The sequence below is a fragment of the Pangasianodon hypophthalmus genome, chromosome 2 (assembly GCF_027358585.1).
Source record: "Pangasianodon hypophthalmus isolate fPanHyp1 chromosome 2, fPanHyp1.pri, whole genome shotgun sequence".
Lineage (NCBI taxonomy): Eukaryota > Metazoa > Chordata > Actinopteri > Siluriformes > Pangasiidae > Pangasianodon > Pangasianodon hypophthalmus.
This window is the reverse complement of record NC_069711.1, coordinates 5,709,690-5,723,745: the sequence shown is the minus strand read 5'-3', so window position 1 is coordinate 5,723,745 and position 14,056 is coordinate 5,709,690. Positions and strand designations below refer to the sequence as shown.

General features: G+C 37.9%; 2 protein-coding genes across 10 annotated transcripts in view; one reads left to right on the top strand and one right to left on the bottom strand.

Moving 5' to 3' along the window:
- Positions 1-4,483, top strand: part of chd6 (chromodomain helicase DNA binding protein 6) — a 102,008-nt gene extending 97,525 nt beyond the window's left edge. For all 9 annotated transcript variants that reach the window (XM_053228965.1, XM_053228979.1, XM_053228961.1 and 6 more), the window contains one exon: positions 1,575-4,483. In XM_053228965.1, coding sequence (XP_053084940.1) covers positions 1,575-2,651 — 1,077 coding nt within the window. In that variant the 3' untranslated portion in view covers positions 2,652-4,483. The remainder of the gene's footprint in view (positions 1-1,574) is intronic.
- A 5,035-nt stretch (positions 4,484-9,518) lies between these two features.
- The window catches only part of rbl1 (retinoblastoma-like 1 (p107)), a 40,917-nt gene continuing 36,379 nt past the window's right edge, over positions 9,519-14,056 (bottom strand). Inside the window, exons 18-22 of the mRNA XM_026913686.3 lie at positions 13,819-13,890; positions 13,660-13,744; positions 13,390-13,541; positions 13,069-13,233; positions 9,519-10,651 (exon numbers count right to left, since the gene is read on the bottom strand). Coding sequence (XP_026769487.1) covers positions 10,481-10,651; positions 13,069-13,233; positions 13,390-13,541; positions 13,660-13,744; positions 13,819-13,890 — 645 coding nt within the window. The 3' untranslated portion in view covers positions 9,519-10,480. The remainder of the gene's footprint in view (positions 10,652-13,068; positions 13,234-13,389; positions 13,542-13,659; positions 13,745-13,818; positions 13,891-14,056) is intronic.

Here is a 14,056-nt window from a genome sequence, read left to right as displayed (position 1 = left end):
ACCACAGCCCAAAGGTGTTTTACTGGTTAAGATCCGGTGACTGGGAAGGCCACTGAAGAACACTGAGCTCATTGTCATGTTCATAAAACCAGTCTGAGATGAGTTTTGCTTTGTGACACGTTGACATTATCATGTTGTAAGTAGCCATTAGAAGATGGGTAAACTGTGGCCATGAAGGGATGCACATGGTCAGCAACAATAGTCAGATAGGCTGTGGCATTCAAGCAATGATTGTTTGGTATTAACAGGTCCAAAGTGTGCCAAGAAAACATTCCCCACACCATTACACACCAAGGCAGTTTGCATTTCATGTTGTTGGTGCCAAATTCTGACCCTACCATCTGTATGCCATGGCAGAAATAGAGATCCATCAGACCAGGCTATGTTTTTCCAGTCTTCAACTGTCCAGTTTTGGTGAGCCTGTGCCCACTGCAGCCTCAGCTTTCTGTTCTTGGCTGACAGAAGTGGAACCGGACATGGTCTTCTGCTGTTGTAGCCCATCTGCCTCAAGGTTCGACGTGCATTACGTGCATTCTCATGTGCTTTTCTGCTTACCACAAGTGTACTGAGTGATTGTCTGAGTTACTGTAGCCTTTCTGTCAGCTCGAACCATTCTCCGGTGATCTCTCCCATCAACAAGGCATTTCCATCTGCAGAACTGCTGCTCAGTGGATGCTTTTTCTTTATCACATAATTCTGAGTAAACTCTAGAGACTGTTGTATGTGAAAATCCCAGGAGATCAGCAGTTATAGAAATACTCAAACCAGCCTGTCTGGCACTAACAATCATGCCACGGTCAAAATCACTGAGATCCCATTTTTTCTGCATTCTGATGGTTGATGTGAAAATTACCGGAAGCTGCTGGCCCATGTCTGCATGATTTTGCAATGCACTGCAGCCACACGATTGGTTGATTAGATAATTGCACGAAATGTGTAGGTGTACAAGTGTTCCTAATAAAGTGCTCGGTGAGTGTAACTACAATGTGGCTTCCAATAAATTCCCAAATACAGCCTTCAAATTGAAAAGTACGATTTACAACAAATATCCTCTCCTCCTAACATTAATGCTACCATGTTGCAAAGCATCCAGTAAACAACACAATATATTGCTGCTAAATTCTAGGAGCAAACATTTATGAATAAGTAGAAAGCTATACATAAATACAAAGTGCAAAATGGGTGCAGTTGAACCATAAGAATAGAGAAGAAAATAATGCTTAACATTTATAACAAAGAACAATCCAGAAATTTTGGGGGCATGGAGGTGGAATATATTTGACCAGTGTCATTTTGAAATGAAGCCCTAAAACTTAGCAGTGAATACTGAACCAGAATAACTGAACCTGAACCTTCTCTGTTTCCTAGTTTCTAAATTTTAAAAATGCTTATTATTTGCAAGTAGACACTCTTCTGTGGGTGTTGTTTTTTTTTTTTTTTTCTTTGTATGATTAAATTTATAAAACATTTATTTCATGACCAGTTCCTGTTAGGTTAATTTGAGAACCCAGTTTATTTGTTATGTACCTCATTAAGTGATACTGTTTTTTTTTTTTTTTTGATTATTATTTAAGGGTTTCCTCCCAGAAGGAAAGTTCACCCGGATTCTCACGGAGCCAGTGAATCGAGATCCTAGCACACGTCGTAGAGGTAGAAGACCCCGCAGTGAGATGCCCAAAGCTCCTGAGCTTCCTGCTGGCATTGGACCACTCTTTATGAATGATGGGCTTATTGGCATGGACTTGGTTAACTTACCCAACCTCCGCAATGTCCCTGGCATTCCGATAAGTGGGCTCATGGGCTTTCCACCTGGTTTGGCTACAGCCCTACCAGGAGAAGATGCTAAGAATGGCCTAAGTATGCTACCTATGATGCTCCATAGTATGTCAGCAGTGCAACCACCCATGTATGGCACTCATTTAAGTGGAATGATAAACCAGTCACTATCGGCTACAGCCTCCACAGTAACCACAGCTGCCAGCTCCTCCAGCACGGCAACAGTGACTTCCATATCCTCTGCCACTGTGGCCTTAAGCCCTAGCCCTGCAGTCAGCTCCAGCACAGCAGCTTCTAAAGAGAGAGCCAGCCCTGAACCTAGTACTGAAAGACGGAGCACAGATGAGAGAACGCTAGGAGAGAATGAGAAAAAAATGTTACCTGCTGTTCCCAGTCCCACTGTTACTAGCAGTTCTGCTAGCATTACAAGCAGTGGGAGCCATTTGACCTTCAACCCCTTTTTGATCCCAGGAATGCCTCATGGATTACTGTATCCCCATATGTTCCTGCCACATGGCAGTATTATGGCACTTCCATCAGCATCAGATAGCACTGGCATTACTAAGCAGAAGAAAAAGAAAATTAGGGATGAAGGAAGGGTGGAAGACAATGGTTTATTGGAGGTACAGGATGGGGAGATGAAGGGTATGAGGGATATAGAGACACTGGAGAGTAAGCATAAAGAGGGCAGGCTGGAAGAATCTTTGCCAGCTGTGGACACCAGTAAGGTTACAAGTAATGATGCTAGTGATCCCCCATCTGTGGTCAACACAGCCAAAGCAGTAGAGGAAATAAAAGGAGAGGCAGAGAAAACAATAGAGTGCAGCATGCCTGTGCCAAAAGAGGATGGCTTGGATGTAACACAGGATGTGTAGTAGACTCTGCTGTCCAGTGAGCAACAGTATCTTTGTGTTGTGTTGGTAAAAGTTTGTGTAAAGAAATTTGATTATCAACTTCTTAATGTTTATAGATCTGCTGCATAATCAAAACAGGTGAATTCTCTGACATACCCCTTATCAAGAGTTTGCTGAAATTACCATAAAGTAATAGCATGCACTCACTTGCATTTCACTACCACAAGAATACCCAATAAACATCACTTTGAATGTGAAGATGTCACCCTTGCGTCATGGAAATGGGTCCTGAGGTCACCTGCCTTGTTCTGGTTGTGTATGGCACACTTAGCCCAGTGTTAGAAGTGACTAACACTAACAAAGGATGTCATCAAAATGATCCTGCTTTCTTTCTTTCTTTTTTCCTACTGGACGCAATCCACACACAATTCCCAAGTTCCAGGGAAGAGTCAGAAAATGGCTGAAGTTGATGACAGGTGTTGTGAAATGACATGACAGTCTTGTCTTTAATTTATGGTGCTTACAGGGTTATAGAAAAAAAAAACATGCTCATTTGCTTTCAAAATGAATTGATTAGATTATTCATAGAAATACTTGTAAACATTTCACATTTGTATTAAAAGCCCACTCCCCATGGGTGGATTATTAGCAGAATTGCTGCTCTTACTCTTATGATGGACAACACTAGTTGCACATCACTAGTTGCTTGCTGCTAAATTCTAGGAGCAGAACATTTATGAATAAGTAGAAAGCTATACATAAATACAAAGTGCAAAATGAGTGCAGTTGAACCATAAGAATAGAGAAGAAAACAGTGCTTAACATTTATAACAAAGAACAATCCAGAAATTTGGGGGTGGGGTGGGGTGGGGGCGCATGGAGGTGGAATATATTTGCCCAGTGTCATTCTAACACCCCAGAGATGCCGTGAGAATTATTTCAATTAAGGGTGGAGTGGTCTTGGATTTGACAAGGCGTCATTAGGATTTCATGTGTTGATTCCTAGTGAATCTTAGTACCTCTATACCTTAGTACCTGTAGGTATGGAGCCACTGGGTGAAGATTGTGTTTGAACATCTCATTCATATGAACACTATTAGTGAAATTAACATTTCATTGTTAACTGATATCATTGCTGTGTTTTGTCTTACATGTAGAGTAAAAGCGCCCAGAGTTGATGAGAAACTGTTTCTGGGGAAGAAGGCCTTGCTTAAATGCTTTTGTCTGACCTGATGCATCTGAAAATAGTGTAGAGTAGTATCTGTCAAGATTTTTTTAAAAACATGTAAATTTATATAGCTGTATATTGCTGTTACTTTTGTTTAAAAGCACACTATTTTTTATCGTCATTATGCCATTGGGAGAAACTGTAAATCAGTGCTAGTATTTCTTGTATCTACCAATATTGTACACTAGATGGACACCCAAGACTTTTTGTTGACACATTTTTCTCTCCAAATCTCACAGCAGGGTCTTTTTTTTTTTAAGTTCCTTAGGTTATATTACTTTTCTATGCCTAACATTCTTGAATTCACTTTCTTAACATTGTTTTTGATGTGAAAACATTTTGCACGGTCCTTATGGTGAATATTTATCTGGAACTGTATTCTGTCTTATATGCGTTCTTATTTCTTCTGTTTATTGTATAGATGTTTGTGTGGACACATGTACATACATGTCTGTTCCTGCAGAGGACAGTTTTCATCCATGTAAACTTGAACATTATATTTCTCATCTATACCCAGTCTTCTTTTTGTGTTACATTTTTTTTGTTGCCTTGTCACTTCTTAGAACTCTGTACTATCTTTTTTTGCCTTACTAATCACCAAATATAAATATGCTATTTCATTTGATATTTCCTTAGATATTTCTTTCATTTATCCAGTTTATTGAAAATATATTTGGCTTATTTAGCAATTCACTCACAGTATTTGTTACATATTCATTTTGGACTGTATATGTTAAGGTGTCTGTGTTTTGGAATGGGAAGCACTCTTGCTACCCTAACTAAAGCTTCTGTGGGTGCATAAATTCTGATTCCTATATTAAAGATTATACCATGGCCACAGAAAATACTAATTTATGATTAGCTGGAAACTGTGCATTCGTTCCTTACAGAGGGACATTTCTATATCAACACTACAAAACCACTACAAAAAATCACAACAATCGTAAAATTGTCTAGTTCTGTATTTAAGCAACACTGTCTCTGTCCTGACGCAAAAAAATGTAGAAGAATCTATCCAAAAAACATACAATATAGTTTCACTATTTTACTATCAGACTATTACTAAATGGAAATGTGTAACATTTATTAGCTGTCTGCTTAGTTGCAGTGCCCTACAGGCCACAATGTTGAGTAAAGCCTGTGTTTATTGATTTTAAATCTAATTGTATCATTTGATTTGTTGCAGCTGAATTTTAAATATGGAGGAAATAATCATTTATACAGTCCCCTCTGGAAGTACTGGAACAGCAAGGCCAGTTGTTTTTTATTTTTTTTTTTTTTATTTTTTTTTTTTTTATAACACTGGAGAGATTTGAGTTTGGGATCAAAAGATGAATATGTGGTAATAGATCAGAATTTCAGCTTTCATTTCCTTATATTTACATCTAGATGTGTTAAACAACTTAAAACATGGTATGTTTGGTGGCAGACCACCCAATTTTTGGGTGAGAAAAAGTATAGGAACAGATAGTCTTAAAGAAAAAGTCCATAAGTAAATTAAAGGTTTCTCCCTTCAGTCTCCTCTTCAGCATGTGAAATGCCTGCTCAACTGGGTTAAGGTCTGGTGATTGACTTGACCAGTCTAAAACCTTCCAATTTTTTTTCCCCTGATGAAGTCCTTTGTTGTGTTGGTAGTGTGTTTTGGGTCATTGTTTTGCTGCAAGATGAAGTTCCTCCCAATTAGACTGTATGTATTTCTCTGTAAATTGGAAGACAGAATGTTTCTGTATGTTTGGATCATAAACAGATGCTTTCTTTCTCCACACTTTGGCCTTTCCATCACTTTGGTAGAGGTTAATCTTGGTTACAGAACTTTTGTGGCTCATCTTTGTATTTCTTTGACAATTTCGAATCTATATTTCTGCTTTCAAAGTCTTCTATGAACAGTGGCTTGTGATACTGCCCTGTGGAAGCTGCTGGTAATGTCACTGTTGTTTTTGGGTTTTTCTTCACAGCTCTCTCAATGTTTCTGTCATCAACTGCTGCTGTTTTCCTTGGCTGACCTGTTCAATGTCTGGTTCTTCATAGACCAGTGGTTTCTTTCTATTTCAGGACATTCACATGTTCCAATATTTTTGATTTTGTGGGTTCAAACAAAAGGTGTCATGTCATGTTCTGATATTTACATCTAGATGTAAATATCAGGAAATGAAGGCTGAAATTTGGATCTATCATCTCATATTCATCTTTTGATCTCAAACCCAAATGTTTTAGGTGTATAGTAAAAACAGAAGAATTGGCCTTGCTGTTCCAGTTCTTTCAGAGGGGACTGTATGTTACAGTGTGTGGAATTGATCAAAGAAACTAACGAAAGAGCACAGTATTCCATGCACTGTGTTCTGTACACTTGATCTTTTCCTGCTAATACAACAGTAAACTAATAAATTACACTAGCCAATATGTACATAAAATGGTATTGTTTTCAATTTACTGCTTTTCCCATCAAAACCATTTAAAAATCCAACCACACTGTGATGAAAACCTCTGGATATAATGACAGAATCCCTACATGATGAACATTACTGGTGGGGAAGATGCTAATGCCATGGGGTGGGGAAAATTTTGTGCTTTGACTGATTTTTCTCATCAGCATACAAGTTCACTTCTCCCACAAGTTTGCTGGGACCAAAGATTTGCTCCCTTGAAACAATTCTGTAAAGCACAACATTCTATCATGTTTTTTTTAAAAGCTTTGCTTTATGACTTCATTAGACCTTTTCTAAGAAACTTCAAAAAAGCAGAGTATATATACAGAATGTTTTTTGAATATTTGTAGTTATCTGCATTGATTTTCTAAAATGCACCATTTATTTGAAAACATACAGATTTGGATGCTGTCAAAACACTTCTATACAATTAAACAAATCAGAAAAAAATATGCAATATATGGGTCCAGACTTAAGGTCTACTTTTTTTTTTTTATGTTATTGTAATATTAAGATGTCTTTTCATTATCCTTTCTTTGTTGATATTTATCAATTAGTCAGTTGTTTTTTTATTATTATTATTTCTTCTACTGTAGTCCATAGTCTTGCCTGTTGTTGTATTTGTGTATTCCAATATGTACATAAAAATACCCAGTCAAGACGCAGGGTATTTTCCTCTCACCAAATGTGTTATCCTTTATAACCTTTCATATACATGTAGAAATGTTCCAGAAACTGGTAACAGTACAATGCTAGACAAAAATCTGTATTCAAATATTCAGATGAGACTGCTGTTTGGCAGTTTTGTGTGCCACTGGTTCAGTGTTTTGGAGTGTAGAATGTATAGAAGTGTAGAATAAATCTTTGTTTTATTTCAATGGACAAAAAACATTACAAATAAGATTTGCCCTCCATTTATCAGCCCTACAGTGCAGCCCTACTTAATAAAAGTGCCCCTCAGCTGTGGCTCAATTGCCAAGTTTATATATATATATATATATATATATATATATATATATATATATATATATATATATATATATATATAAACATAAACTCACACACACACCATATATATGCACACAGGGCAAACTGTTTTGTGAGTTTTGCTCAGTATAATCCTACCAATGCTTGCTTATCCAGACATGCCAATAAACGCCAATTACACTATAAATAAACAAGTAGGTTCTATGTTTCCTACATCTGAGCCCTGTGGTTATAATGAATATACCCACACTCAACCGTTAGATTTTTTTATTCTGGATTTGTTTTATTTGTTGTTGTCTTAGTTTGGAGAACAGGCTTTATGCATGCTGATTACAAATAGAACAGAACACAGCTCATTTGGTAATAGCCAGGGTTCAGTAAGTAGAAATATGGCAGAAACATGGCAGTACAAGGCTACAAAAAAGTAAAAGGGGAAAAAAAAAAAAAGTCTCATCTTGGTCTAAAAATCCTCAATAATGAGTATGTGTTTTTTTCTTTTTTGTTCAAATAGCTCCTGTATTCCCTTGTGGACCAATCACAATTAAATCCATGGTATGTGATCTTTTCTTGTGCAATAAAAATGACTTACAAGAAAGTGCATTTAATGTGGTTTATTGCAAGAGTTTAAGTATAACAATAAATGAAATCCACTAATGTAATCCTGAAAGTCACTTGATTGTTTCTTGTGTATTTTGCTTCAGGGTACAACTGTTCAGCTATACAGCTGTTGAGTCCAGCACAACCAGTCTAGACTTCTTATAGGTGGGTAATTTGTTTGAATGACCAGTATGGTTTCTATTTGTTTATTCAATAAACAACAAATCATTTGGGCCATTTCAAATTAATGTCTGTCTGATACTTTAAGATGCAATGTAGTATTATCTCTGCCAGTAGATCTTGAATGGGCCCACACTAAAAATAAATTACCTCACACCGTTCTATCCATTTGAAACATTACTTTTGGCCCCCTGGCCCCCCTCCTTTGGGTCTTGTGACCCAGTACACAAACATCTTGGTCTTCATACCAAGGTTTTGGGTTGGGTCTCAATACTATTGGTCTTGAAAATGCATATTATAAGTGATATTATAGGTCTTTTTGGCACCATTAATCAAATTAGTATGACAGCTTAAGAATCAAGAATTAAGATCACTACGGTTTTTGGTATCCGCAATTTGTATCGTCATCAATATTTTATCTTCTCATTTAGCTGTTCATTTCTATCCACTCAGTCTACCCATGGATAAGTTTTGGAGTTGTCCATTTACAGGAAAGTGTAGTCACACTGCTCTAGATACTGCTCTTTCAGATAGAACTAGAGACACAGAAATGAGATTTTATCATATTGGAATTTGATAAAGCAATGGATAATTCTACACTCGTGTACACTGGGATGTTAATGAACATGAATAAATTATTTTAATTGAACAGATAAGGTGTTATAAACAGATACTTATATAGATGTGAACTGGAAGCACACACTTCTTGTTTTTTATTTTTAAAATAAAGCTTGCCAGAAAGTTTTCGCAGGCTGTCTGGTTGAGGGGCCTCAAAAAAAAAAAAAAAAGTCACACTTACAAGAGGTTTTTAAACTACTGCTTTGCTAGTAGTATCTAGAAATTAAGCACCATCAAATATTAACACTGCATGTACTGTATACGCTTATGCTTAACATTCTAGGGGTGCCACCATCTCATGTTGGCTTATTTGGTTTTGGTGTGTGGTCCTGCAGCTGGAGATTATTTCATATTGATAGCAATGTAATGTTTCTTTGGAAAGTCCCAGTCTGGTCAGCTTTAATAGCCAAGAATCTAGTGATTTAGAACCCAGATGTAAGTAGTATTGATCTTCAGCATTACATGCAGAAAGAATTGAGATTAAATACATGATCGTTTAGATTTATTTTCTGCCCCTAGTTGACACATTCACGTCACATTCAAGTATGCAGGCAGAAACCTATGTGACTGCCCGTGTGAGACACCCTTATATGTTTAATGAAGCATGGCCTCAGTAGTATAACCTAGACCTGACAATAATGTTAAGATCACTGTGACATCTTAAAGTGCAAGACTTTATCAAACAAATTTTAATCTATGCATCAATGAGCTGACAAGAACAATACTGGCCTGTTTGGACTGTTGAAATATGTGACTGTTCTTACCAAGGATGACAAGTAATTTTGAACTTGACGCACTGAGACATGCATATTTGCATAGTTTAGAGATTTTGGTTTTCAAACAATTACAATAAGCCTTTTAACCAATAATAATTTATTGGCTGTGTATTAACAAGACATTCAAAAACACTATTCTGAACAACAAACAATAATATCCAACAATGTCCTCAGAAGGCTAAGGCTTGATTCTCACCCTAAAATTATTCAGGTCCAAAGATAAAAGACTTCCTGAGAATACCGAGAATATTCCAAATTAATAAATGGAGGTTTTTAAAATATTTACTTGCTCCATTACAGTGGAAACAAAACAATAAAAAAATATGAATGAATAAGAATATAAGACTAAAATGAGTAATCACAGAGACCACAATTAAAGACCGTGTAAACACTGACTTTGTTCAAGCCAAAGCATCTAAGGCTTAAGAAGATTAAATTGGTGACATTATATACCAATGCTATTAGTGATGTACATCAGAACACAAATTTCTCCACATAACATGACTTGGATAAAATAATAATAACTCAGAAGTGTAGATACTACACAACATAATACAGTGCTACATGTGTTTGCAGCACAAAGGTTGAACACACTAATGATGTGGTCAGTAAAATAATCACTTAAGCCCCATTTATACATCCTAATGTATACAGAAAATCTGTGTGTGATTTTTTTTTTTCCCCTCCAGAGTGCTGTGAATGATGCTTCATATACCATAGGGGCAAGATAAAGTACAATGTCTGGTTAAACAATGTGTTGCTAACTTATTTTGCTGCCTTTTGAGAATGATTGAAATGAATACCCAAGTACTTACCTAATTTTCAAGGAATGTGAAATCCTACCAAAGCCCACAATTTTTAATTTTCTACAATAGACTGTCAATCATGATCCACTGGCTCAGCACCCTGGCCAGGACTGTGAGGTGCTCTTTGGTTATAAAGGTCATGCTGCATTGTAATTGGTCTGTGAATGTTACAAACTTTATAAGTTGCAGCTTCATCATTGAGAGGGGACACATGCATCACGTGCATGATCAGTCAGTGATTGGCTCTCTCAGTCACAACATCCTGCAGGCGTTTGAGCAGCACATCCTCACTCTCCTGGCTCAAACGTTTGGTAGGAGACTCGGTCTCATCTCCCTCCATGGTAAAAGCTCTCTTCTTGCTCACACTTCCCTGACGGATCATTCGGTTGATGTCGCTCAACTCCTGAAGAAAGTCAGGAAGAGACAATAAGCTACAGTAAGCTAGAAATAAATAAAATAATTACTTTAAGTTATAATACTGTTAAATAAACACATTCATCAAAAAATTACCATATTAAGCAATCATTTAAAACACACAAGCAGGTAACAAAAAGTATTATAAAATATGTACATCACTCACACATGCATTTAATTTAACAGTTTATACTGGCACTATCCTTGAACAATAAGGTTGTGGCAAAGAAATAACTTGCAGGTTTATATGTACACATTTCTGTGAAGTGATCTTTAAACATTGCAATCCTTTATTTATTAGTTTATTTATTCAGGAAGTAGAGCACTTTTTTAATCTCTAACAAGCCTTGGGTACACCTCTCGCGCTCTCTCCTTCCCCCTCTAGCATTAATAAGAATTAATAACATTCGATTAATAGCACTCACAAAGCCCAGTGAAAGCCTGTTAAAATTACACACGTATTCATTTCCTTTGGTGAGAGGGTGCTTGTCAGAGTAGAATTGGACAAATCTAATTTGTTAGCTAACCCATTGCAACCTAGTTGAGCGGGCTCATATGTGGTAGGTAAGAATGTAATAATGTATGGCAAGCTAGTTAGCTAGCCTAGTGTATTAATACAGATGACTCTGTGAGAATGATTCTGTTAGAAGAGAGTAGAGTGATATGGCTACACAAATTTTCTGTAATATCACATCACTTTTTTTTTTCCTCGAAGACGCATTGTGATCCAATCACTCAAACCACATTGAGAGGTGGTCTGAGGCGCATATGGTCACATCATATCTGTAATGGGTAGTGTGAACGCGAATGCGTCTCGATGCGTCCCTGGCAGCAAAGGACTCACTTAGTGGTTGTTATCGCCCTAGCCGGAAAATATCTAATCATTGCGATAATCATTGCGATAATTGTATGGAAATAAATGTGCATGACACCCTTCTTCCTGTGGAAACAATGTATAAAATCCTATCACAAGTGGTCACTGGAGCCGCATTGATAATGCCAGGTGCAAACGTTTGTGTCTTGTCTGTCCACTTATGATTTGATCACCCAGAATGCATATTCATGCCAGGTGTGAATGGAGCATTGTTCTTCTTCTTCTTTCGGCTGCTCCTGTTAGAAGTCGCCACAACGGATCATTGGTCCGCATATTTGATTTGGCACAGTTTTAATGCCGGATGCCCTTACTGACGCAGCCCACTGTCGTGTGCAACCCCAGTGGCTAGGGTTGGTTCCCTGACCAGGAATCGAACCCGGACACGGGTGAGAGCGCCAAGGCCTACCCACTAGTCCTCCAGGGACCCCAGGTGTGAACAGAGTCTAAAGTGAGCAAAATTGCCCATGCTCTCTGGGTGGGAGGGATGGCGTACACTCTCTCCCAAATCAATAACAGCAAGACTAGCCAATCATGTGCATCTGTGAGCTCATGTATATGAAAGGGGGCAGATAGTGCTTTCCTGCCCTGTGACACAGCATGAGCAGCAGTTCGAAAAGGTGCAGCTGGCTGGCTTCAAGTGCTAATTGGTAGCGGTCATATTATAGGAGAGAGCTAACTGGTAATGGGGAATTGGCCAAAACTAAATTAGGGAGAATACCTGGCAAAAAATCTTTATAAAAATACAAATAAACATTCGTACCTCAGCCAATGTGTGAAGCTCTCTTAGAATAAATTTTGAACCAATGAGATTCTTAGAACTGCTCACCTACACAAAGCAAAAGGGAAGAGCAAAAGGGAAGAGGCTTTAGCTAGGAAGGTGGCCAAAAACCTAAAGGTCACTCTGACGGTACTTCAGAGGTCCTGTTTAGAGATGGGAGAACCTGTCTCTGCAGCACTCCATCAATCAGGCCTTTATGATGACAGAAATCATTCCCCAGTAAAAGGCCTGTGATTGCTTGTTTGGAGTTTGCCTGGACTGCAGGGACACTCCCATCCAACCTGGCAGAGATTAAGAGGTTCTGTGTAGAACCTTGGGAAAAGACCCCCAAATTTAGATGTGCCAGTTTTGTTGCATTATACCCAAGACTTAAGGCTTCAGATGCTTATAGTATCGGGAATTGCCAGTTGGGTTGCATCTCGTAATATCTCAATATCTGTTTTCTGCCTATTTTGTAGTCCAGGGGCAACAGATCACCTACTGCTGATGCATCTTAGATCACCTTGTTTGTGCTTGCCAAACAGATAAACAGATAAAGTCATGCTAGCCTTCCACACATGGAATGGGAGAGACATGAATGGGAGCTTAAATTAAGAAAATGAAACGTGTTGTTTGCCAGAGCAAAAACTGGACTAAATGCCAATCCTAGCAACTAGTACCTAAAGCTGACTTGTAACCAGTTCTGTGAAATGCACAGTGTATAAAAATTGAAACATATGAACATAAAACAATAACCAGGTGAGAAACCTCTAACCTTAGATGGGCTGCCAGTAAACTTGTATGTGTAGGCAGAGCTGTGTTTGAGGCAGGAACCATTTTTGTGAGGAGACAAATAGACGGAGTGTCTCTGAGATATTCGCCGTGGGGAGAGAGGCTGAGCTCGCAGTGAGGGGAATGGAGATAACGGGGGTGCATCCACCTGTGGGTGTGTGAGAGAAGTAAGGAATAAAGAAAGAGTTACTTATTACACTTACTTTGACTACTTCTGCCAATCTCTGCAAATAAAGAAGAGAATTTCTAGGCTACGTAAACTCACGTCAAAATGAGAAAAATTTATTTAAAAAAGTATACATACTCTACTATCAGCTGCTGGATGAGCATATCTGAGTGCAAAAGATTTCATTTTCAGAACATAAACAGAATTGTAGAATTGGATGAGGTCACCCCTGTCCTCATCCGATTCGCTGTCAGCCTTAGCTTTGGCACCCTGATCTGTCCTGCCGTTGGCTGAATCCAAACAGAAGCAATACAATAAATGCTGGCTCAGTTATTACACAAAACATTTAAGTATTCATATGAAAAATAAAATTGGAAGGTTTTATTGAAAGCAGGTGGGCATCTGTACTTTGATCTGTTGGTGGATCAACCTCCATTTTGTCATCAGCCTGCTGTTCGTTGACTCTTTTCCTCAGCAGCACACTGCGGTATATCTAGACACATGGTCACAAACACACAGTTATTACCCCACCAGTTCTATGCTTTTGAAAATACCTTTGTTACTTACATGGCTGCTTGCTTGAGGCTGAGTCCGATAACATTTCATTATGTCTTGAAAAGTGTGCTCCTCTTTTGAGATCTATGAAAGGGATCATTATAAATTCAGCATCTTGTCAACACAGCTTGTCACAGATGTTACTGTTTTACACATTCTCTGTTAAACACTATAACTTTAAAATAAAACATTTACTATGTTAGAGTGATATGATTCTTGGTACTGTTGTGTTCCAGAATGTGACTGTTTA